Raw genomic sequence first — 25546 nt, 5'->3', positions numbered from 1 at the left:
ACTTATAGGCAAGTTAGGACAGTTCAGTTTTCAAGAAAAATCCGACAGATGCTAAAGAAGAAGTCATTTGGGTGACTGTTATTAGAGAAAGAACTGATTGATTTTCTTCTTCCTCACAAGTCATGGGCCCTGTAGAGATGCTAAGATCAGAAATGTGATGGGCTGTCTGCTGAGTTGGGTGACAAAAACAATCTCCATGTGCAAGTGGCACAGGAGACTTTCACTAACATGCAACTTGGACAATTCAATTTCTCCTTGGCATGTGCAAAGTTCTGTGTCAACTCTCTAGTCAGGTGCTATTCTTTCCATCTTGTCATTGGCCCAGTTTGGGCCCTCTCGCCCAAATCATGAAAGTAAATATCAATAAGAAAACCAGATGATTTCTGATTTAAGTCTTTCTGTCAATTAATATTTGAATTACATTAAGGGAGCTTTATTTTAAGTCTTTCTACATTTATTTTCTACTTAAGGCCTAAGAATTTTCCTGCTGATTTTCATAGTTAGGCAATCAAAATCCACCCATTCAGGTTATGTCTTGATTTTGTTTTAAAGCAGGTATGGCTGATGAAGTTAGTTAAGCCTTTGCCGCAAGGCCAACTTGGTTACCTTTCCTCTTACTGGAACATCTGTTTTTCCTCACTAGCCACCACTCTCATGCTGTCACCTAAATTCTTCCACGAATTTAAATCCAACCACTGGTTATTGTTTCTGTAATAGGCCATTGAAATTATGCTCAGGGATGATAATTCCTTGAAGGTCCTTATGGATGGATGGTCTATCTATGAACTAATATCTATGGTCTCTCTCTTATTAGTTGAGGATACTCTTTGTATCCAACGAACTTGAACTAGTGGTTTTGTCCACTTATCCAAGAGCCAAGTCATAATGCACATAGCGGCTTTCTGTATTTTGCCAGGTGGCCAGGAGTCCATACCCCAAACCACCATAAACAGTAGGCACAATCATCCGCCCCTGTCCAGGAGAGGCCCAGGACTGAGCTAGCAGAAAGACTGAATTACTTACCACCTCTAGAGTGGGTCCCTCCAGGCCAGGGACGAGCTCATGGGCAAGGCTGTGCAAGGAAGCGCTCTGTACCATGCCTGCCCTGCGGATATACAGAGGACTTCAGTCTCCTGCACTGTCAATCTCTCAGTCATCATGAGCTCAATTATGCACCGACAACAGCAAGAACAACAACAACAACGACGACAAAACAACCCCCAAAAAGCTAAGGGCCACAGACTACCCTGATGGAGGACAGCCAACGGGAGCTGTGCATTGAGAGATGGAGGTGCTGTTCTGATCATGTGTCCGTCATGGGCCTGACCTTTTCATCTTTCCTCAAACAAACATTCTGTTGAAGCCCATGGGAGAGCCACGTGGAGAGAATGCAGGACAGGGCCCTAAAAGTCAGGCAAACATCGAATTTGGTGGGGCTTTTTGCTTTTTTGTTTGCTACAAATACAGATAGACAGACAGACAAACCCAAGAGCAGATTTCAAGAATCAACTGAGGCACAAGATAAACTACTTTGATGTTACACAGATTTCTCCCCCCAAATGTTTCACATGAAATCAAAAAATTTTAAAACCATAATTAGGAAAAATTTGGGGACACGTCTTTGTTGGCCCTAAATTGTGCCATAAGTATCTCCACTGCTTGCCTTAGAAGGATGCCCAAACACATCTCATAGGTAGCACAAATCTGTGGTCTAAAATAGTTATCAAATTCTAATGACACTATTAATTCAAAGTCTGAATATGCTGGTCAAGTACAGTGAAAGTTGACTGTCTGCATCAATGACGTATTGGTTTTACCCTGAGGTTCAAGGCACAGTCAAACATCATTGCTCAGATTGCAAATCACAACACTTTACATTGACGTGAGTTTGTAAACTTATGGTATAGTTTGAATGAAGGCAATTGATGAAAGCAGTTGAACCTGAGAAGTGGGAATGAATACGGAGTATAAATCCAGCGCACATTTCCACATCAAACTACCAATGCCATTTACCAGGGCCCTCATAGGCCACACTCATGGTCGAGTAACAGCGCCTATTTCCCAGTCAGTATCTCTGCTCCACAGACACAAGTACAAAACAGCCTAAACCATGAACTAATGGTGAGGAAAAGGAGACCAAAGTTTAAAAGAAATCAAGGTGATGTTTCCTAGAAACATACCAACTTTTCTAAGAAGGATCCAGAGTAAGCGTTATGAGTAAGTAATTAATTGATCCTCCTGGCTAGATTTTATGATTTTTCTAAAGATTAATGGCTTGAACCACTAGAATTCATCAGAATATGTCTAGACTCTCTTTAACACACACTCAGTACAAACAGGTGGAGATGTACCATTGCCGACCACTACAGGTAGAAAAGTCTGACCTCTGTTGACCATGGATCACAGCTGAAACATTAGTTTATACTTTGAAGGGTCACAGCAGCCAGACATATGCGAATTCCAGCTCTTCAGAAAACTTTGGACAAAAAAAAAATGCATTACTTACATGTATGTGTCTTCTTCGTTACTGAGATACCTAGAAGAGAAGAAATAATGACAAAGGTAAGAAAGTGTCCTGTGTACTTCTTGGAATGTACATTATTCACAGTGTATTTAGGAAGGCATTTTGTTAGATGGTGATGTAGAGACAAGGTTAGTCTTAATCTTACATGGCAGTGTCACTGGACCTGCCCCAGAGTAATGCAACCATGAAGGATGGGGAGAGCGAGCATCACCTACTGGTTTTAAGAGGTTCTGTGGTAAAAAGAAGCAGCACGAACAGTAATTAAACAGAGTGAGAGAAGACTCTCATTTGTTATTTAAATAGAGGAGAAGATCATGTTTATAGGCAGAGTGAGGGAGATTTAAGGCACAAGAGAGTGATGCCAACCTACTCAGACAAGAGTGAGCTGAGCAACAGAGCAATTAATTTGCCACGGCCATTGATTCTGTGTTTACTTTTTAATGAAATGACTCTTCCTGCTCACATGAAGCATAGCTTTTAATGGGGAGGGAAATAGCCACAAAATGTACATATCTGTCTGTCCTCATTAAGGTCAGAAGGGGAGTGACTGCTACTTCTCTCTAAATGGCACCAAAATGAACACAAATTGTAGGCAACCATGAGGGATTCATGAGTCAGCACCCCTGATGTTTCCAGTATGACTTACAGAGAGCAGGTGACGAGTGGAACTAAGCAAGGTTTGGCACGTAAGTCCATAGAAAGATGATGTGAATGCACGCTTCCATTCAAACAGCGTACTATCTCTGCTTCAGAAGTACTCCATTTTGAGCTCTTTATGTTTTGTTCTTCTTGGGGGACATTCTTGAGACTAAATAGGCTCAAAGTAATAAAGCTCTTGAAAACATTTAGCTTGTGACTAAGAACTGTGGTAAACCTTGAAACTTTTTTTCTTTTAGAGAAACTACTGAGAGAACTATTTAACCCTCCTCTGGAAAGTAAAAGTTGTTGAAAAATTTGGCACCCACATCAGACCTATTACTTAGCTATGGAACATATCGTACAGGGAAGAAATCCGTTATGAAAATCCATGGTAGACATTAAAAAAAAAAAAAAAAGGTTAGTTCCAAAGTTGTATGCCAAGACCAAAATCACACACTTGCTCCCCCCACAATTTTCCAAAGGACTTATTTAGGAAAGCTGAAATTACATAGCCCAACTCAAATTCTTTTTTTTTTTCCTTTTTATTGAGGAAAACTAAACTATTGTTTTTCACCATGTTTGAGTTGGCTTCGCAAAGTGAAGTTAGAACCTTCTGCTAAATGCCTTGAAGGCTCTCATAGGGGAACTACAAAAGTATTCTAGAATTTTTTGAAATCAGCTTTATCATGGGAAGGAAACTTCCCCCAACAGCAAGAGTGAGTAAAGTTTAAAATCTGAATACAATTTGCAACTCTAGCACATGACACCAACACCAATAAATTGATACATTAGTGCTCTTTCAGCATTATGAGAACTATACGTGTACTTTCCTTAGGAAATAATACTTTCTGTAAAATCACTTTGAAGAGAAAGTGCTTATGCTGTCACTCCTGATTATTCAGGATCTCCACACAATTGGATTTAACACAGCCCAAAACAGACCTATCTATATTCGCTGAGTGTGGAAGTCTTTTCTCCTGACATCCAAAGGCCTCATGAAAATACCACTGCTTTGACTTTTCTGCTTAAATTTATTATACAGCGTGAGACAGTGTTCTCATCAAATATTGTCATGATGATTACATTGATAATAGATTTTGAAAATCTTTCCAAGAAGCCTGCCTGACCTTTGAGATCACAGGAGCACAGAGCTAAAACCTCTTGTAGCTGTCTCCAGGAGAAAGCATGGGCGGCAGCAGCACAAACTCAGGGCCTCAATTTTGTTTAACGCCAATTAGTGATCAATATAAGTAACTAGGGGATAGATCTATGTAAGAGTTGCCAGATTTAGCAGATAAAATACAGGAGGCCCAGTTAAATTTGAATTTCGGATATTAATTTTTTGTATATTTAATCCTCCTGTATTTTGTCCGGCAACTCTAACATGTACAAACACAATGTAAATTATATCTACTACATATAAATATATCAATAAATTATAAACACACTTTTATGGAGAAAGGCTTAAAAAACACATGCCTCTCATGAAAGCAATGTATTTTTGAAAAGTATATTATAAGTCCTAATTATACAGACAGGACTGTGCATAATATTTAATTTTTTTTTTTTTTACTTAATAGCCATTATGAAGACAAAATTCTGTTTCCCAAGAAAAAGCAAGCAAACGAAAACAATATGAACATAAAAATGACAAATTTAATGGAATGACTGGAAAATTTATTGGAATGCCCTTCCGCCTTCTCTCCTGAAAAATAACAATTATGATCCCACTAACATCGTGCATTTGTGTGCCTCCTTTCTCTGCAGAAGCTCTAGTACTGCCTGGTAATGGACTCCCAAGAAGCGTACAAAAAGCAGAAAACATCCTTCTCACTTCACAGATGGGCCAACCGAGGCTCAGAGGAGTTTAATCAGCACAATAAAAAGTTTTCAGTGAAAGGTTAATGTCGGACCGGTAGTGTGTCCACAGCACGTATTTAAAAACCCTGGGACAGATAGAGCCTCTCAAAAGAGTAGATATTCAAAAAAAGATTTACTTACTCCCTGGAGCATACCACTCAGCACTCAGCTCCCTAAGTAAGTGAAACCTACAGGGCCCTGTCCCCCAGCCTCATTTAAACCAGGAAGCCCCCAGGGCTTGGGTGAAAGAGATGGACAGAGAGGCCTGTGTGCCCTGGTTTGTGACCAGCAGCCATTTCTTCACCCATAAATGGTGGTGGGAGGGGGAGAGGGTCTTCTCTTTCCTTTTTCTTCTCATTTCTCCAGAGGATGCAGGACACCTGTCTTTCTAGTCATGGAGTTCCTCTTCAATGAGATCTCAGCAGTCACACGTTGTCCACTTTTGTCCTTAAGTGGAAGGGGAAAGACTTATCCAAATCTAATGCTACCAGTAGCAGCAGCTCTGAATTAAGAATTTTCGGAGAAGTCAGTTTTCTAAAGATAAATTATGATGAGTATTTAGGAGGCAAATAACTCTAATTCTGCCTAGAAGCAGAAAAGAATAAACTTTCTAAAGGCAGCTCTTAAGATAACTGGATTTGGAGCCAAGCTGACCTGAGCTTGCATTCTTAGTCCATCCACTTTCCCGCCTCTTGGCTGAGAGACCTTGAGCAAGTGACTTAAGTTCTCTGGGCCTGAATTTCCTAGTCTTTACAATTGTATACAATCATAATACTGAAAAGGCTGTTGTGCAAACTAAAATGAAAGAAGGATGTGTAAGTAATGTGTAATAAAGAGCTTTACAAGTTGGGAAGTGTGATTTAAGGGTTAATTATTTACTTTGACACAGGGTGGGCAGCCCACACAGCCCACAGTCTTATTTTAACAAAGTTGAACTGGAATGTTCTACTGAAAGCTATGCATAGCTCCTCCTGATGTCCCTGGGTGTCATACCACCTCGCAGCCCAGGACTCTGGTTCTCAGACCAAGTGTTCTGACTTGAAAATTCATATTTGCTGGAGGAGAGCATGAGACAGAATCAAATCTCTTATAAGTAAGTATTCTGCCTGGACTCTGAACTCCACGGGACACTACTTTCTAAAATCAAGGGAAGCTATTTGCTCACTGGCAAGTGGCTGCCTTGTCCAGCCTGCTGATCAGCACGGGCAAAGGACTTTGATCGCCACCACCAAAGGGTGTTGAACCAAGTGGTGAAGGTTTTGATTCACTTCCAAATGACTGGGAAGAACACCAGGATCCTCCCCAGAGATTCGCCGACAGGCCAGGGAGCAGAGCGGCGCTCTCTACAGAGATCGGGACTTCTTGGAGTTGTGGAGAGGGATAGGGTGGGACCAACTTTCTAAACACGAAGCACTCACAAACCCTGAGCCAACAGTGAACTCGCTGGACGATTTGGGCAAGTCACTTAACTTCTCTGAGCCTTAGTTTTCTCGTCTGTAGAAAGAGAAAGTTGAACTACAAAATTTCTTAATTTCCCTCCTAGTTCATCGATCAATGGCTCCTTGCCCTGCTTTCTAGCTACCAGACCAAACCTCCTCTTTCTAAGCAACAGGCTGACATCTATTTTGCACTGTAGAAAATCTAGTGTAGCTCACAATCAAAGGTAACCCCCTGAAACTTTTTTCTTTTTGCCTTTAAAAACCAAAAAAGAAAGAAGGCAGTACCCACAAAAGGTTATATAAGTAAAAGATACACTTCTTTTGGATGATATTTTAAAATTATCTGGGCTACAGAAAAATGGTACCTTTTGATAGAGTTGCGAGACTCCTTATATTTCACCCAGTTCACATATATATATAAAGAGAGAGAGAGAAACATTTCTAGGTAATGCTTTAGAGTAATTTCTAACTCAACAATATGACAGCAGTTTTAAATTGCCAATTAATGCCTTTAAAACTAAGAGGAAAAATCTCCACACTCTACCCAAAGCAGGGCTGCCGGACTCTATTTAGCCGACCATGCTTCAAAGTAAAGCAAAGGAAATGTCATGGAAATACCACAGATTTATCACTGTCACGGTTATCAGCTGTTTCAGAGTTATACTTATTCCAGAGCAGAGAACTTTAGGAATGCAATCTGATATTTCCAATCAGTGCCAAGTCTTGGAGCAATTAAGTTCCTTCATGGACTTCTTATTGTCCCTTGGTTTCGAGGCAATTGTCTGGGTACCAAGTTTATTTTAACTTTTTTTTTTTTGGTAAGAAATGTCATCTTTCCTCCTCCCCAGACATGCCAATTACTAACCCAGCATTTCCAGAGGCCCTGCATTCTGGACAAGTCTCTAGCTACAGAGCTGCCCTTTTGCCCCTTTTGCCAATATTCAGCTTATATGATTTCTGTTGTTTCTTTCACAATGAGATAACAATTGCTGAGATAGAGATATTTTCAACATGGATAAGTTCTGCATTAGAATAAAAAACAAAAAGAAAAACAAAGATGACAAAGAATTCCTAAAATAAAATGCAGTGAGGTTTCTCTTTTTTCTTCTTTTTGTTTTTAAATGTCAGTGTTTCCATATTTCAAGTGAGTTTGCACGGCAGGGAGCATGTATGTGCTAAATGATAATTAACAAAATCTTTAATTGGCCAATTCATGAGTCTACACTAGCCCCACTCATTGACTCTCCGTTTAATTTCTAGAAAAGGAAGATTCCAAATCTGAAGGCCTGCACAAGATCTCTTCTCCCTCCTTCCAAGATGACTGAATTAAATAAGATGCCCATTACTCAAGCTGTGAGGCCGTGGGCCAACGGCTTAACCTCTTTGAGCCTCCATTTTTCTTATTGATAAAATGGGGATAAAATTCTCAGTGCCAGGTTTGTAGTGAGACTTCAATCAGATAATTCACGTGGGACACCTAGCATAGGGCCTCTTTCCACCTAATGACGCTCCTAATCACAGACGCTTTCATTGGATAAATAGCTGTCCCTTGGGCGGCATACCCATTAGGGCAATGTTGTTAAACAGACAGATAATCTGCTCCATGAGCGTTTGAGAGCTCAGGCAGAAGTTTCAAAATAAAATCTGGAACATTGACCCTCCTTCCTGCCATATTATCAACAAGCATCATGCAAAGATTGCCATCTCCTGGGTCCACTTGCTCCCTCCTTTTTGATTTCCTCATTGTAAGGAGCTAGTAGTTAAAACAGCATTTATATGCAGCTCATGAACACTAGCTGAAAAACCAAGGTCCAGTATTTAGGCTTTTTTTTTTTTGAATGGCTAACAATTGTTGCATAAAGAAAAAATAGCACTTTGTGCTGGCCCTGTGTCCCCCCCCCAACCCCCGAATCCTGAGATGTCCCATGAGGTTACTCCATTCCACGCACAGTCAAGGAGAGAGTCAATGCAGGAGGTGGATCAGGAACCGTCCGAGTAGGGCTTCACCAAACAACACGATGTAACAAAACAATGTCCTTGTCTAGGACAAAAGAGCTATTAATGATAATCAGTACATATTACTGAAAGTGCTCCAAGTAATCTCTAGACTTTGTTTCAAAAATTCTTAATGGACACTAATGCTTAGAGTTCACTCAAAAGAGAAATAAATTATGTGCCAGGGTTGCAGGGACCAAGGACAACACGCGGAAGGCATCAAAGCATTAGCAATGTTACGACAATCAAACATTTTGTAATTGCATAAAAAGCCTTTAAAAATCATTTAGAAATACTAATTATGAAGATAAATAATACTTTAATGCAAGGTTTCCTTTATGTTAGATTTGAGCCTAGGTTGAGTTGTTTCAGTAATAATATTTCACCTCTTTTACCAATCAAGGTGCTTTTTAATGTGGAAAAAAAATTTCATTTTAGTTTGAAAAATGGTTATGGACATCGATAAGAGGAATTTTTTCTGTTTTTGGAATTAAAAAATTTGTGTGTGTGTGATTGCCTTCCATCTCTAGGTCATATTTCCTGACATTTGTGCCCAGAAATATCTTTTAATTTTGGACAGGCAGGCCAGAGCTAGCCCCTCTTTCAACTGCTGCCTTTATCTTTGATAAAACAGTTCCAAGGACAAAACCACATTCCTAGTGCCCAGCAAAGGCAACAGAAAGAGACCATCAGTCTATCCCAGAAAGAAATTTGAGATTGCACTTATTTAAGAAATATTCATCTTTTCTCTTAGAGATTACTCTTCAAGGCATTATGAAAAGTCCATCCCTAAGGAGGGTAATTGCTCCTCTTATGGCTGGCTGGTACCAAATGCTTGGTCAGTTCTAATGGACAATAAGGATAATAAGAATTCTTGTCCTTTCAAATTGATTTCCTTTTATTGAGTCTCTATATTGAAAATGGAGCTGCCCATCAGATATTACTTAGTTGACTTAAATTTGATCTTGAAGCTCTGGCAGAGAAGCGAACTGACAGCTATCAACACTTCCAGCTTAGCCATCTGGACTTGAATAGTTTTATCTTGTAAGTGAATCATTCAACTCAAGTAAAAATCAACAGCTCTTTTCTTTTTCTTTTTTTTTTTTTGAGGCAGATCAGCCTTGAGCTAACATCTGCTGCCAGTCCTCCTCTTTTTGCTGAGGAAGACTGGCCCTGAGCTAACATCCGTGCCCATCTTCCTCTATTTTATATGTGGGACGCCTACGACAGCATGGCTTGATGAGTGATGCCGTGTCCGCACCCGGGATCCGAATCCCGGACCCCGGGCCGCTGAAGCGGAACGTGCGAACTCAACCGCTGCGCCACCGGGCCGGCCCCAACAGCTCTTTTCATACTTTTCCAGGAAATGCTTTACTTGACATACCTCTTAAATCTGTTGAAATTGTTTATCTCTGCCACTAACATGGGCAGGTACTGACTTGAACTGTCTGTAGGTGACTTGCCTGGATGCTGTCAAACAGTGTAGCTGCAATCCTCCAGTGCGAAGCTACCAGAACGGGTTGGATGAGGATGACCCAAAGATTATGGAGTTGTGGCCCCAAAGCAAGTCAGGCACTATGGACGCTTCATATATCATGCCCTTGTGCAGACAACCTAAGTCATATCTCATGGAGCATAAATCCTAGCCAGCATACCAGGCCAGGGCAAGTCATGCCCGAAGAAATCTACAGTCACCCTCAACCCAAAGTCTGCTCCTGGAGGCAGAAGCAAGGATAGATCAAGGTATACTAGTTATGGAAAAGGAGGCAAAAATTCCATGGATTCACTCATGTCCTGAAGCACCTAGAAAGGAGAGGGAATCTGCTGAAGTAGAAACAATGGGAATTAGGTTGTGAATTTGAAGGAAATGAGCTCCACTGTCAGAACCACCATGAACACTAAAAGCCTCAGGATCCAATGGGATATCAAATGAATGTTGAGAAGTGGAGAGGCAGCTTCAATAATTCCTGAACATACAGGATATCAAGAGTCTGTAAAGGATTTCTAAAAATGTCAACATTATTATCATCTTGAAGAGGAAAGATGAAAACGCCTATTAAATATGTATTTGTAGCCTCTCTACTTGCCTCTGATGACAGAACTTTAGGCAGTTTGTCTGGATTGGCCACGTCTGGGTGACAAGTCAAGAAATGAAAGTAGTCACCAAGGGATTTCCTTTGCATTCACAGAATTTACCGAGTATGATAATTATTAGATTAGATGGACAAACTATTTCCCCCCATGAGATTTAGAGTCAGCAAACCTGGATTGCAGTCTTAGCTCTGTCACTTGCCAGCTGTGCGAGTGAGTTTGGCCAAGATACTTAGTCTCTCTGAGCCTCAGTTTCCTCATGTCTAAAAAAAGGGAAAAAAAATTTTCTTCTTTCATCTGACAATTCGAGCACTAGAAATGTAGGCTTGAGGAGGTAATCCTGGACGTACATAGGGTTCTCATCACAACATTGTTTCTATCAGCAAAACCTTAGGCAGGAACCACCCAGATGTCAACAGCATTGGACGAGTTACATAAACCATGGTATGTCTACATTGTGGAACGCTCTACTATCACTAAGATAATGAATAATGAATTGTATAGAAAGATGTTCTAGCTGTCTTAATAGAAACAAAAAATTCAAAGCCCCAAAGCATAGTCCGATTCCATCTCTGTCAAAAGAAGAAAGAAATCAAACAAACATGTATGGAAAGAAGACTAAAACATATACACTAAATCAATGAGAGTGATTATCTCTGAGTGGAGAAATTATGGATGATTTTTATTTTATTTTCTTTGTCTGCATTTTCTAAAACTTCTATAATAAAACTGTATGAATAAAATTTTAATAATAAGAAAGGAAAGTTAATATTAAAATACCTACCTCACAGAGTTACTGTGAGAATAAAATGAAATAATGAATGGAAACACAGACACGGAAGACAAACAGAGACGGTCATGTGAAGATGGAGGCAGAGATTGGGATGATGTAGCTATGAGCCAAGGAACGGCAAGAATTGCCAGCAACTACCAGAAGCTAGGAGAGAGGCTTCTAGAAATTCTTCCCTAGCGCCTTCAGAGGTTTGGATGTGTTCAAGTTTTCCCATAATTGTACAGGACACTCAGTTAGACCCGTGGAGTTTTCACCTGCATCATTTATACCAGACTGACTTTTTCAACTGTCTATCAGATCATATGAGTCTCCTGCTCAAACTCCTTCCATGGCTCCTAAGGTCCTCCACGATCCAGCCTGCCTGCTTCCCCACCTCGTCTCCTCCTTTCTCTTCCTGGCCTGTCTCACTCTTCTGCACTGGCCTTCTTGAATTTTCTCTAGAGCTCTAAGCTTCCTTCAGCCTTGAGACCTTTCTGCTTGCAATCCCCTCTGCCTGGTCCGATTTTCCTCCTGATCTCCCCAGGCCTCCCTCCCATCCACTCAGATCTCTGCTCAAAGGCCACCCCCTCCCAGGATGCTCCCTAACCAGCTTATCTAGAATTGTGCTCCCCGCCCCATTCTCTACTTTGCTTTACTTTTCTTAACAGTGTTTCTCTCCTTCTGGCGTTCTATTAAATAGCTGTTGTATGTCTTTCCAACAATGTCAACTCTTAAAGGCAGGGACTTCATGTTCCTGCATTATTACTGTATTTTTTTAGTGCTTAGAAGGGTGCCTGGCACACAGTAGGAGCTCAAGAAAATTTGTCAGCTGAATGAATGAAGAGGGCTCCCAAAAGCCATGCATCTAGTTTACCGGTTGTGACCCTGAAGCCTAGCCACCTGGAAATGTACAGAGAACAGAAGGGGAACAGAGAGGTGAGGCAAGTGCTAAATGAGATGGTCTGGAGGCGCAGAAGGAAAAGTTTGTGCAGGTGAAGAGAAACCAGAGGCCTACATACAAAGAGTGAGGGGGGAGAGACAACACACCAACCCCAGGACCCAAAGCAGAGGTCAGGCAATCAATAGAAAAGGTAAAATGGCACTTTTAAACACTTCTGATAAAATCAATTTGGTCATTACCAGAGCTGAACACAGGGCACGTGGGCCTCATCTGTTAGAAAGATCTTTATGATCTTGTTAACGGATCCCTGACACAGAAGCTGTAAAGGTTATAACCCAGCTTGTAGAGCTAATCTCATATTGGCTCTGAGATAATAAAGAACCTACAGAAAAATTCCCACTTAACCATATGCTATAGCAAGAAGAGAAGAAGAGCTGGCGTGACTTCTCACATACGGCAATCCAGAGGAGTTTAACTCTCCCATTTCTGAGACTGAGAAAGCTGTTTTGCAAACAATGATTTCAGGACTCAGCGTTCTTAGATACAACAGCTTAGAGGTTGACTTGGGTTTAGCAATCTCCTTTCTATGGAAAGTGATTTAAACATAAAAGTCAGGATGCCATTGCCACTGAATTATGCTCGTACCAATAGGAAATAGCAGCTTGGCAAAACACTCTTTGCCAAACTTAGTTTTTTATTTTTACTGTTTCAAGATAGCTCTACTGTGTATTTGTATACCCCAGATTTTAAATCCTTGGATTATTATTATTTGATATGTGAGTTTGGGGTCATTCTTCTTCAATAGAATAATGCAGCATCATTTCTTGATTCATACTCTTCTGAACCATAGGGTCCAAGTCATGGGTATGAGTATAGTACAGAAAGGGAAAATGAGTTTATGCTACAGAGCAGGTCCAGAAAACAAAACAAAGTAACAACCACAAAACCTTTCTGAGTGGCCTTGAAAAGCAAATAAGGGAGAATGGGAGAGTACCAGGCATGTAATTGCATACGGAAATATGAAATATGTAAGGATGAAATGATACAATGTCTGAGATCTGCTTTAAAATGCTTCAGCAAAGAAAAAACGGTAGATGCAGACGTGTGGCAAAATCTTGATAAGTGTTCCATCTGGGTGTTGGGTGTACAGGAGGACACTGCACTGTGGCCTCTCTTTGTAGGTATGTTTGAAATTTTCATAATAAAAAGTCCTTACTGCCTGGAAAACTTCAAAAAGAGGCTCAGGGGCCAGCCCAGTGGTGTAGTAGTTAAGTTTGCGTGCTCAGCTTTGGCAGCCTGGGGTTCACTAGTTCGGATCCCCGCTACAGACCTGGGCACCGCTCATCAAGCCATGCTGAGGCAGGCATCCCACATATAAAGTAGAGGAAGATGGGCAAAGATGTTAGCTTAGGGCCAATCTTCCTCAAAAAAAAAAGAGAGGCTCAGTCTCTCTCACATAAAGTGTGTGAATGATTCTGCCCGTGCGTGTGAAGAGGCAGCAGTTGTATTTCTTCAACAGCTGAAGAAAGTGTTACTCACTAGAGTAGGTTCGAATGCTCCCGGGAGCAGACATCTTCAGAACATGCATTTATTTAGTCATTCATTTCATCTTACTTATGAAAAGAAATATTTAATGCCTTGGATTTTTCCTCCTGAAATTTTTGTTTTCAATGAGGTCTTAATCTTTCCAATCATGATTTTGTCACCTCTGATACATTTTAGGAACATAACGTCCTCGGTTGATGAGGGAGCACTGGACTTTGTTAGGGCCGTGTGAAGGAAGCATGCAGTAGAAATAAATCAGAAGACCTGACTTTGAATCCCACCTGCCTCTCCCACGGCCCTTCGCCATCTTTTTACTATAGTTTCGACGGGTCTGCCCTCTTAGACAATCTTTCGCTCGGTTCTCTTTGTTCTCAGCAGCTCATGTTTTGTTGGCTGGATGAAAAGTCCCATCAGTGGCATATAATAGGAGCCACCCTTAAAAGCAGGCCACCATGACTACATAGAAACCTAAACAGAATCAGACGTCCCTTTGGTTAATGATCCCAAACAAGAACCCGAGAAATCCTGGCTACTCTCTCAAGCGGTTATTTTAAGGCAGATGGTTGTTGCTAACTCGCAGCGTGGTCCTTTGCAGGTAATTTCAATTCATTCAGAATAGTGATCTGATCCGCATTCAAACAAGATGTAGCATTTCTCCATCTTTTTTTTCTTTTTTGGAGTCTCACTTTTTAAAACTCACTTGAAGCTGTTCAAGGACAACTTGCAGTTAACCATTGTAAAAACGTTCACTGTCATACAGTTGGCAGCACATTTTCAACCCACCTTCTGACTTCCTCATCTCCCTTGGTGAAGTAAGTAGTGAAGATATTGTTAAACCATTCTTCAGTGAGGAAACTGAGTGTCAGAAAGGTGGAGGGGCATGATTGAGGTCAGCTGGCCCCTGTATGGCAGAGGTGGGGCCAGAGTTCAGCCATGTGACATTTTCAGTGATCACTGTGGTTATTTCCTCCTCTGGCTGAATCCAGTAAGTGGATTCCCATGTCTACACCAAGAACCAAAGGCATCCAACAAAATGCATCAGAGATGAACATCTGTCTTCTGGCTCAAAGAGCTCCCTGTGGTTTCCCCTCCCTTCCACCAGAGTTAATCTTCACTGATAAGCTCTCCTAACTTTACATTCTGGTTGTCCATTCTCATTTTGTACAGTTTGGGCTTGGCAAACCAGAGCTTAGACGGTGCACGGCTGTGCCCCTCTGTCCTACCCCTTGGATTTGTGAACAAGAGACTAGAGGGGCCTTGCGCAAGCCTCAAGGACACTCCTAGCCACCAGGCTGAGAGACTGGACTCCTGTGATATTATCCAAATGCATGTGCATCTGCTCTGCCACAGCCAGGTGTTCCACTCTTTGCCCTTCACCCACACGACGTTAAAACAGCGCTCTCCGTGCCTTTTTGAATTGAGACATTAACCCATATCCAATGAGGTAGCTTTAGTTACCTCTAGTTTCAGAACTGTCACTAATTTGGTCCCAGAAGCAAAGGAACTTGCTTCTGGGAAAGCTCCTGGGAAGCTGGAAACTATTTGACCATCTCATTAATGGACAACGTGTAAACAATCTGATCTTTCGGCTCAAAGTAGGATGTGTTCAAGTACGAAAACTCAGACTTGCCATCTGTACAACCTGGTTGGCTGTGTGATTGTTCTCTCCCTGCTCCATGTTGTCAGGCACTAGGTTAGGTGACGGGGATACAAGAGCTGACAAGATAGCAATGGTCCGTGTACTCATGGTGCTGAGGGGGAAAGCCAACAGTACAAGTATCAGCCAAAGCTTCAACTGGTGACCCAAATTCCATTCTGGCCAGCCCTTTTGCATGAGCCCCATCCATGTTCCCAGAAATCATCTCTTCTCCCTAGGGAAGCCCAATCATTGCTCTTCACATCCACGAGCTTCAAGAGCAAAACTTGTTTGGGGGGGCACTGAAAAGACACAGGCTATGTTAATTTAGCCCAACCCTTAGCACATTCTCTTTTCATCCTTAGTCACTTGAGGCCCTGCTGACTTTTTTCAGGTGCTTATGTCCATCACAGAATGTACGTGACAGGGACCTCTTCCTGCTCATATATTTTCACCCCACTAACATATCGACCATTTGTATTTTAAAAGATCCTCATACACTATCTAAATATTCCAAATAATTCCTACAACTACTATATGATGAAGATAACTGATTCTCTTCCTCTTTATTTGCTCAAATGAAACCTGTGCCTCAGTTTCCAAGGTAACAGAACAAACAAAACAAGTCATCCCCCTGATGCCAATATGGTAAAGGTCGGACGGCTTTGAACTCAGACATCAGGCACTTTTTGGCCAACTCAACACCCTCTTGATTTTTACTGTTCCCCCAAGAGTCATCGTTGGTGTCATTTACTAAAGGATGCTTTAAATATGGCTATCAAAGGTACACAGATGAAGCAAGTAAACTTGCAGGATTTTAGTTCCAGCAAATGAAGGCAGAAGTGACTAATCAGAGTGAATGCACTCAGTCAGGAGCATCAACAGGAGAATGAGTCAGCCTCAGACAGCACGTCTGGCACCAAGCACTGCTTCTACAACCACCCTGCCTCAGATAAACCATCAAGCCGCAGACAAATCCGACATCACTTCTAAGCTGACAGAAGTCTTATTATTATTATATATTATGCTGAAACTCTGAGCCTTACTGTAAGTCATCATTTTATATAGTTTTAACAATGACAGTAAAATACTGCCACAAGTGGCACTGTCAACTTTTCTATGAGGGCTACCTTTTCCTCACGGTGACATTCAAAGTACAGAGTCTCCTTCATCTAAAAGGGCTTTGCTATCAGCTCGCTAATGGGAACAATTCATTTAATCTGCACTCGAAGTACAGCCAAGGAGTGGAGTAACATGTATAGGATCCAGGGGGAATTGGTCCTCCCAGCCGGCCCCGCCCACCTTTGATTCATTGACCAGAGCTCCACTTTCCACTTAGGCTGACTTACAGAAAAAAAGGACATTCCAGAAAAATTAAGTTAACTATTAGCCAAATCCCCTCAAGCTGCTGGCTTGGATTGTATGACAACTTCTTAATTCCAAAAGCCAAGGAGTAGGAGGCCCGCATTTCTCTGATTTCATATCGTTTTGACACCCCTTCCACCCTCCCCTCTCCTTCCTGCAACCCACCACATGGCCACATGTGTCTTTGACGGTCTACATAGCACGTATTCCTCACCTCTTGTAATTACGTGGGGTGCTTCTGCTTACACTGCAGTGCGTCCTGGTTCCGTAAAACCCTCACTCTACATGACCCTCGCTTGCTGTCTTTGACCCACTCACCATACAACGTTTGCAGAGCCAAAATTCCAGGGACAGCACCTGCAATCATTAATGTATTAAACCGTTGTTCCAAAATGACTAAATGCATTATTTCTGCTGCAGAAGAAAATGCTGAGGTGAAGCCAGAGCAAAGGTAAGAGACCTGGTTTTCCTAAAATGGATATAGCCTTGGAGGCATTCATATTCTCGAAGGACATTGTCGCGAAGCTTCCGATCATTTTTCAAATCAACTTAATGAGTGTGAGATGGTCTTCTCATTAAACTGATGTAATACACAAACAGTACCTGCATTTAGGGTGGGCACCTGAAACAGGGACCCTGTTTCCTGAGATTCTCAGGGGTTTTTAACAGGAGCAAAAACAAGGGCCGGTCTTCTGAGGGAGCCTTTATGTTCTGCCCTCACTCCTGACTGGCCGGCACAATATATGGGGGAGAGATTTTTCAGCTCTAATGAACTGAAAATAACTCCAGTTGGTATGCATTGCTTTTTGCAGGATTTTGAGTAATTTCCGTACCACAAATCTCACCTCTCCTTATGACTTCCTTAAAAGATAACTAAACGCCAAGCCAGTTGGAACAATAAACATCTAAAGAGCTACGTCAACCCCAACATACTGTTTTTGCAAAACCGACAAGCCTAAGTTAGATGCTATACATCTCACACACAGCTGCCCAAATGAGGCCTCCCCCAACCCGAATCTTCCAGGTACAGCCCCACACTCAAATCTGACCTCTCTAAGGATCTTTTACAAAGTGGATTTTTAAAGTGAACAAGGTATTGTCGAAGCACCTGTTCTTACTGCCTCAACTTACAGAGTTGTACACATTTGCTATTTCCTTCCAGAAAAGTTGGTTGACTCATGTCTACTTCCTGCTCCCAAACCCTGGAAGCTTCAGAGCCACTCACACGTCGCAGTATTCCTGCCTGATCTGGCTGAAATAAGGCCTGTTCTTGTGTTAATGAAATCAGGCCTGTTACTCAGGAGAATCTGTGGTCTAGGGTGACCCTGAACAGACATAAATTTCACATTTTTACACTTTCCTCAAATTTCATAAGTTATTTTTGCTATTGCAAAATCCGGTGCTTTATAATAAATTTATAGAGTGCCTAGGGGGATATCCATTCATATTATATGGTATCTCATTCACGGTTCCTCTGGGAGAGAGATGCGAGCTATACCTCTCTGTCAGCCAGCAACTCTCACTTGTGAAGTTCCTGTATGATGGGACAAACGAGGCTCCGGTGGGACTCCACAGACATGCAGAATACAAAAGCCTACAAGGCTGCCACTCCATCCTGAAGCAGGCCCACCTGGGTAAGCTGGAACAGCGCTTCCGTGTTTGTAGCCATGCAGTGATTATGTATTTTCTTGTAGAAACTGATATAAAGTACCAATTTCAAGTGATTTTTACATAATTGATGCTGAAATGGAGGTGTCGCCCCTTCCTCTTTCTTTCCAGAAGCCTCAGCAGCCACAATCATATATCAAGGAGAGGAGAAGGCCATGGGAGCCGTCGCCCAGAGTGCAGGCAATAATTTAAAAACAATACAGAGCCTGACTAAAAGCTGGTTTGCTTTTGATTATTACCATGGGCTGACAATTCTAAGCAATGTCAGTTATAAAATATTCCTTCCCCCTAGGCTAACCACTCCCACTGCCTGCCCCCTATTTGCTATGCCACCGTGAAAGCATTCCAGTATCCTTCTTAAGAAGGATGCATCATCATTTTTGAAAAATGAAAGCAATACTTATTTATTGCAGAACATTTAGACAAATTTTTTGAGGAGATAATTAAAACCCCCATTAACTCCACCACTTATTGATAATCATAGCCCTTCATGTCATTTCCATTTTTTTAGTTATTAAAAATAATTCTACCATAAATATCCTTGTTACATATATCTTGGTTGACATTTGTGATTTTTTTAAAAAGTACATTCTTGAAAGTTTAACCTTTAAAAAGAATATATATCATTAAAGTGTCCTGTAGAAAGTGTTTATCAATTTATAATTCCTGGAGTAGGTACACCCTCCCCAACACTGAACATTATCTTGAAAAATGAATCCTGATACTTAGTTGACTAAAAAGTATCTTTTTTAAATTTACACTTCTTTGTTGACTTATGAGATTGTTTTGTCTAAGTTTGCTGACTTTTGTATTTCCTCTTTTAACCGGCTGTCCATAATCCCTGCTTATTTTTGTATTGTGGTACAATAGTCTCCTCTTCTCCAAGGTTTTACTTTCTGTGGTTTCAATTACCGGTGGTCTGAAAATATTAAATGGAAAATTCCAGAAATAAACAATTCATAGGTTTTAAATTGCTTGCCATTCTGAGTAGCATGATGAAATCTCGCACTATCCTACTCCATCACGCCCAGGACGTGAATCATCCCTTTGTCCGGTGTATCCACACTGTATACCTTACCCGCCTGTCAGTCACTTAGTAGGGTTATCAGATCCACTGTCGCAGAACTGTGGTACTTGTGTTCAAGCAACCTCATTTTACTCAATAATGGCCCCAAAGTGCAAGAGTAGAGATGCTGGCAATTCTGACATGCCAAAGAGAAGCTGTAAAGTGCTACCTTGAAGTGAAAGGTGAAAGCCCTCAACTTAATAAGGAAAGCAAAAATCCTATGCTGAGGTTGCTGAGATCTATGGTAACTTTTATTATGGCATATTGTTATAATTGTTCTATTTCATTATTAGTTATTATTTTTAATCCCTTACATCCTAAGTTTTAAATTAAACTTTACCATAGGTATGTACGTATAAGATAAAATATAGTATATACAGGGTTTGGTACTATCTGTGGTTTCAGGTATCCACTGGGGGTCTTGGAACATATCCTCTGCAGATAAGGGTGGGCTACTGTATTAGTCTTTTACCTACCAGTTTGTAATAATTCTGTAAAGTTAATCATATGTTGTTTTTTCTTTCTAAATTTCGCCTTTTTTTTTTTTTTAAAGATTTTATTTTTTCCTTTTTCTCCCCAAAGCCCCCCCGGTACATAGTTGTATATTCTTGGTTGTGGGTCCTTCTAGTTGTGGTATGTGGGACGCCACCTCAGCGTGGTTTGATGAGCAGTGTCATGTCCACGCCCAGGATTCGAACCAATGAAACACTGGGCCGCCTGCAGCGGAGTGCGCGAACTTAACCACTCGGCCACGGAGCCAGCCCCTCGTCTTTTTTTATACGTGCAAATTTTTAAAAATTTTATTTTATTTAAATGGGTGGGTTCAAGTCTAGTAGTCTTTTATTTACGGTTTCTGTCTTTGCTTGTATGACTATAAAGACTTCGTCTATTCCAAAAACAGATTCAGCTATATTTTCAAAAATTATTTTTATGATTTTATTCTTCATATTTAATTTAAAATTCAGATGGCATTCATCTAGATACACTTTTCTCATTTTTTCTTTAGTTTAGCGTATAGATAGATTATTCCACTCCATTTCTTGAGATTTGAATCCAAACAATACACAAACTGCCTGACGTGTTTCTTTGTTCTCCTCTCAAGTGAGGTACGTCACTATGTCTGTCATGTCAGAAGAAAATCTGGAGTATCAAAAGGCTTGGGGCCAAATCTAGCCCAAAAACTTTCTGTATAGAATTGGAGTCAACATACCACTTCTTTAGAAAATGAGGCCAACATTAAGATTCGGAGCATTCATTTCTCAAATTTGATTTTACTAAGTAATCCTGGGCATGTTTCCTGATTTCTGTGCAAAATAGGGATTATGGGGAGAAGCACAGAACTGTAGCACCAATGCTTGACACTTCCTCCAACTGATCACGGGTGTCATCGAAAGTTTCACTTTTATCTTTACTCTACTTAGTATTTGCCCACAATGAACATTACTGGTGATATTTTAATACTTAACAGTAGTTTTTCAAATAGAGCTGATTCGATAAATTCAATAAATTTACCCGTGTGTTAGTTACCCAAGTTTGACTTATATTCCAGAAGCTAAGAGAGCTCTATTCACCGATTTCACACAAAAGACGCACATAGAACATGATGAGAACAATGCTAGTCCACTAGCTGATCTGCTTTTTGTCCAGGAGGAAAGCCAGGGAGGTCAAAGAGACAGGAAGGACCTTGCAGAGAGGGTTGCCCTCCCCAGATATGGGAACTGTGCTCATTAGGAGAAACAGGAGGAGCAGAGGAAGCACACAATGTTTGAAAAAACTAAAGCATGTGAAGAATACTGTGCACACTGGGCATCAAATGGAATTTGAATAACAATTTACCACTCTATTCAGAAGTGTCTAAAATTTAATAACCCTTCCTTATTAGTCCTTTTTTCCAGGACAATTGCCAGCAAAGAGGTACTGCAGAACACGATTTTCAGCAGCGACACCAACCTTAAGGGAAGGTAAAGTTTGCTGTAAGAGAAGGGGATCGGGGTGGTTGACCTTGATCCTGTCTGACCATAGCCTCAGTCCCTAAGATCTTTAGCTTTGCAGAAACTAGAGGAAACGAGCTGATGTGATGGTGCTTCGGGGAAATCTTTCATCCCACTCTTAGGGAACAGGGATCCAAGGAGTACTTTCAACTGGCTCCTTATGGGTGTGGGAACTGAGAATAGCCTACTCATCCTTTACTTTGTGTGGGGAAAAGAACAGCTCCATAGACAAAGCAAGAGAAAAAGTCAGGGAATCTTTGCTGCTGTATTTCACCAGCAACAAACGTTTCCCAGTATGATGCTGTATTCGAGGCATCAAGGAAGTTACTCGATGAAAAAAGTCAACTGAGTTCTCAGTATTTACAGGTCTCCAAGGGTTCCATGTTATTAAAGACCTCTGAGATTTTTGGTCTTCTCTTTCATCTGCCAGAAATGTGATCTCGTTTTTCTTTCTTGGGCTAATTCCCACTTACCCTTCAAGACTCAGTACGGGCTTCACTTCTTTATCACACCCAAGCTATGTTGGTTCTCTCTCTCCAGCGCACCGTTAATCTGGTCTGTGGTCTGTTGTGCAGCTTGGTTACAGCTCAAGGACATTGGTGAAGGGATGGGCGGGGACATTTTCCTTCCCAAATCCATGAGCCCAGGTGCAAGTCTGCATCCACCTCTAAGAAGGGGCACCTCTTCTAAATTCTCCCCGAAGTTGCCTTCTCTTCTCTGTGCTTACCATTTTCGTAGCTATCACGCCACACTGTTTTTGTTTACTTATCCATCTACACACTTGCCTTATTCACACTCTATCACCCACTGTCCTCACTCCCAAAGATATAAGTCATGAATCCTTCCAATTAAGTATAGGGACAATATCGTTTATTTCTGAAGCCTAAGCTCCTGCCATTATGCTTGGCACATACTAGCTCCTTAGAAAATATCTCTTGAATGTTTGCTGAATGAATCAAAAGTGAATGCTTCTGTCAATAATACCTCAATAAAAAAAAATTATAAAAGGAAAAAAAAAGGGAATGCCTTCAAGAAACATGGAGTTTTATGTGAGTTAAGTGCCGTAACACATAATATAATGCTGCATATGTTAAGTTTCTGAAGAGGAGCTTGAATAAGAACGACCAAGGAAAGAGGGGTCTGCAGAAGTTAAGAGAATTTTCAGGGAGGAAGGGGCTGGTAGCACTGACTTACGTGGTCTCACAGAGAAACTTCTAATTGGAGATTCAGTTTCTCTAAATTTGGGGTAAAGTGGGCAAAGGATTTAGCACTCACCAATGCACTCCCTCTCTTCTGCCCTTAGAACTGTGAGAATTCACTCATTCACTCGCTCAGCAATCTTTCTCTCTTGCTGCATGCACAACACTGGCAGTGCCCAGACCCTCCACTGCAGCATGTGCTCTACAGACTGCCCTGGCCCTGCCCGGGAAGGCTCAGATTTTTCCTCATCCTCTTTTGAGGTACCCCTTTTTGTATGAGAGAAAGATGGTGCGCTTCTCCATCTGTATCACAAATGTGCTCACCACTGACCTCCAAAGTCTGACGAGGGCGCGTTTTGAAAGGGCTGTGAGGTTAGCAGGGACCGCTTCAGCAGCCCCTGACTCCTCACGGGTCCCAGAATGCTGTGAGACAACGGCAACTTCTTAGAAAGGTCACACTTCTGCAATTCTGCTGAGTCCTTACAGAGGAACTCTTATTTGACCAATTAACATGCAGGAAAGCCCCTGAAAGACTGTCTTCCCAGGCTGGTGGAGGATAAGGACGAGAGCTTTGGGAAGGAGGTAGTTTAGGTTTCTAGCCTGAGAGCACAGGCAGAGGACTGAGTTTGAGGCTGTGATCAGCACTTACCAAAGCTGCGGGACATTGGGCAAGGCACTCGCCCTCTCCAAGCCTCAGTTTTCTCACCTGTAAAAGGGGCATGATGGATTCAATGATCTTATGTATGCCAACCACTCAGCGGTGACCACATGGAATGAACTCCTTTAGGGGTATCTGTTTAACCTTAAGAAATTACATCCTGTATAAGATAGTATTAATATTACCTAGCTTGGCAGATTTTTGTAAGGATTAACTAAAACAATGCATGCACAAGTGCTTGCCATAGGGTAGGTCTTAAAAAATGTTAGTTCATGAAGATTATTGGAATGAGATTTTTCTATGGTGCTATGTTTAAAATTCTGATCTCTTTGGGAGGAAGCCCTCGCCTTCCGTGGCCACCTTGTTTGGAATCGGCTTTCTCTCTCTTGCTGTTTTCATTCAAAATATCTGTGGCAGTGCTGCGGAATATTCCAATATGTCCTCTTGACCTCTATCCATAAACAGCCTTTCTCACAATGAGATGTTCCGAGTTTAGGAGCCTTGCTATTTTCAACAAAGAATTAATTGCAAAGTAATTAAGTTTAGAGCAGGGGAATAGATGAACCCTGTCTATCATAAAGGAACAGTGTGGATGGTGACATAATGAAACAAGGAGACGATGCTTTAGATTAACACACACGCACACGCACACGCACACACACAATCTCTTTTCTAAAGCACACAAAGAAACCTCCCATCACTTATATTGACAAGATAAATCTAAGCTGCTTAAAGAAGCACTTAATTTTGTTCTCATTAAGTCGCAGGGTTAAGGGCTTTACCCTCAACGTCCATGGAAGCAATGTTAGGTTTTCACCTTGGAAAGTTCTCTGAGGCCCTAAGTCCATTGACAAATATAGCACTAAGATGTGTTACAGGAACACGCATCTGAAAGCCAGTTGCATTCTGGCCGCATTCCCACTTGGCTCCACTTTCCTCAACGAGCAGAGAACTTACAGAGAACACCAGAGGGGCACAAGAATTCACCCTTCTGTCTTAAAGCACGCAAATTTGCAATTAATCAACAATGGCTACAGGAGCGGGGAGGCAGATGGGGACAGTCAACAGCAGGTTTTACCACGGAAGTAGGAGGCTTAATCTACTTAAGAGCAATTAGGTTGATGCCACCCTCACAATTTTTCCAGTTGCTTCAGGGACTGAGAAGATGCCAGCTCACATCACGCATCCCTTCTGGTCAATGAGAGTGGAGAAGCTGCTGGAGAATTGCTAAGGAGTAACGTAAGGTGCATCCTTACTCATCCCTGTGTTTTAATTAAAGCTGTATATTTCCAAATACCACATATTTGAGCCTGGAAACACAGTACTTGGGATTTAAGAAAAATCTGAGCACTTAGAAGAAAGAAAGAAAAAAGGAAAGAAGGAAGGAAGGAAAAAGGGAAGAAGGCCTGGAAGGGGATATATCAAAATTTTAACTGTGGTTATGTCTAGTATTTTTCTTCCTCTCTGCTTTTATAGCTTTTCCAAAATTTTTACAATGAGTATTGTTTTACCTTTATAGTGGAGACATTAAAATGAACCTGATTTTCATAATTTATTAAAAGCTCTTAAAAAATCAATTCTTATGAAATATGCTTTAAAAGCCCTCACTGCACTCAAGGAATTTTACCTCTAACATTAGGCCCCACGGCTGTGACAAAGATGGGTGACTTCAAACTTGAATGGACAAAATACAAAATTGAGGGTTTTTTTCAAAGTGTTTACATTTTGGCTCTTTTCTGGTGCTTTTTCATGGTTTTGGGTTGGAGCTGAGTTGTGGGAGGGGCTATATCAGCGTGTGGTTACGAGGAAAAAGGGTGTTGGCACCTTCCTTTCATCACACCCATCCTAAGAGCACACACAACCCACAAACCCTGTTGTCATACTGCCTGGGTGGCTCCCCGAAGTTGCTGGAGGCACGCTCCTAGAGGGTGGGGCTGAGGAGGCTGAGATGCAAAAAATAAAAACAACCACCAGGGCTCTCCAGGGCAAAGTTTTCTGTCAGCTCCTTTCTTCCTGCCCCTACTGTCCACAGAAGTTGACTGAGTTTTGCTTAAATCCTTCAGAGAAGCGTTAACCTTCTCATAAAATAAAATGGAAAAGATAAAAGCTTGAAAAAGATGGCCAAGAATGCAAAGAAAGAATCAGGAGACAGAACTGAAGTTGCGGGTACTTCAAATGCATAATCTAGGCGAGATGG

At 41.4% G+C, this 25546-nt stretch overlaps 1 protein-coding gene across 1 annotated transcript in view; it reads right to left on the bottom strand.

The window, feature by feature from the left end:
- RORA (RAR related orphan receptor A) overlaps positions 1-25546 on the bottom strand; it is a 688440-nt gene that overhangs the window by 171607 nt on the left and 491287 nt on the right. Inside the window, exon 2 of the mRNA XM_070578616.1 lies at positions 2507-2536. Coding sequence (XP_070434717.1) covers positions 2507-2536 — 30 coding nt within the window. The remainder of the gene's footprint in view (positions 1-2506; positions 2537-25546) is intronic.

The sequence above is a fragment of the Equus przewalskii genome, chromosome 1, assembly GCF_037783145.1.
Source record: "Equus przewalskii isolate Varuska chromosome 1, EquPr2, whole genome shotgun sequence".
Classification (NCBI taxonomy): Eukaryota; Metazoa; Chordata; class Mammalia; order Perissodactyla; family Equidae; genus Equus; species Equus przewalskii.
Note: the sequence above shows the minus strand (reverse complement) of the source record. Positions and strands in the feature narration are given on the sequence as shown.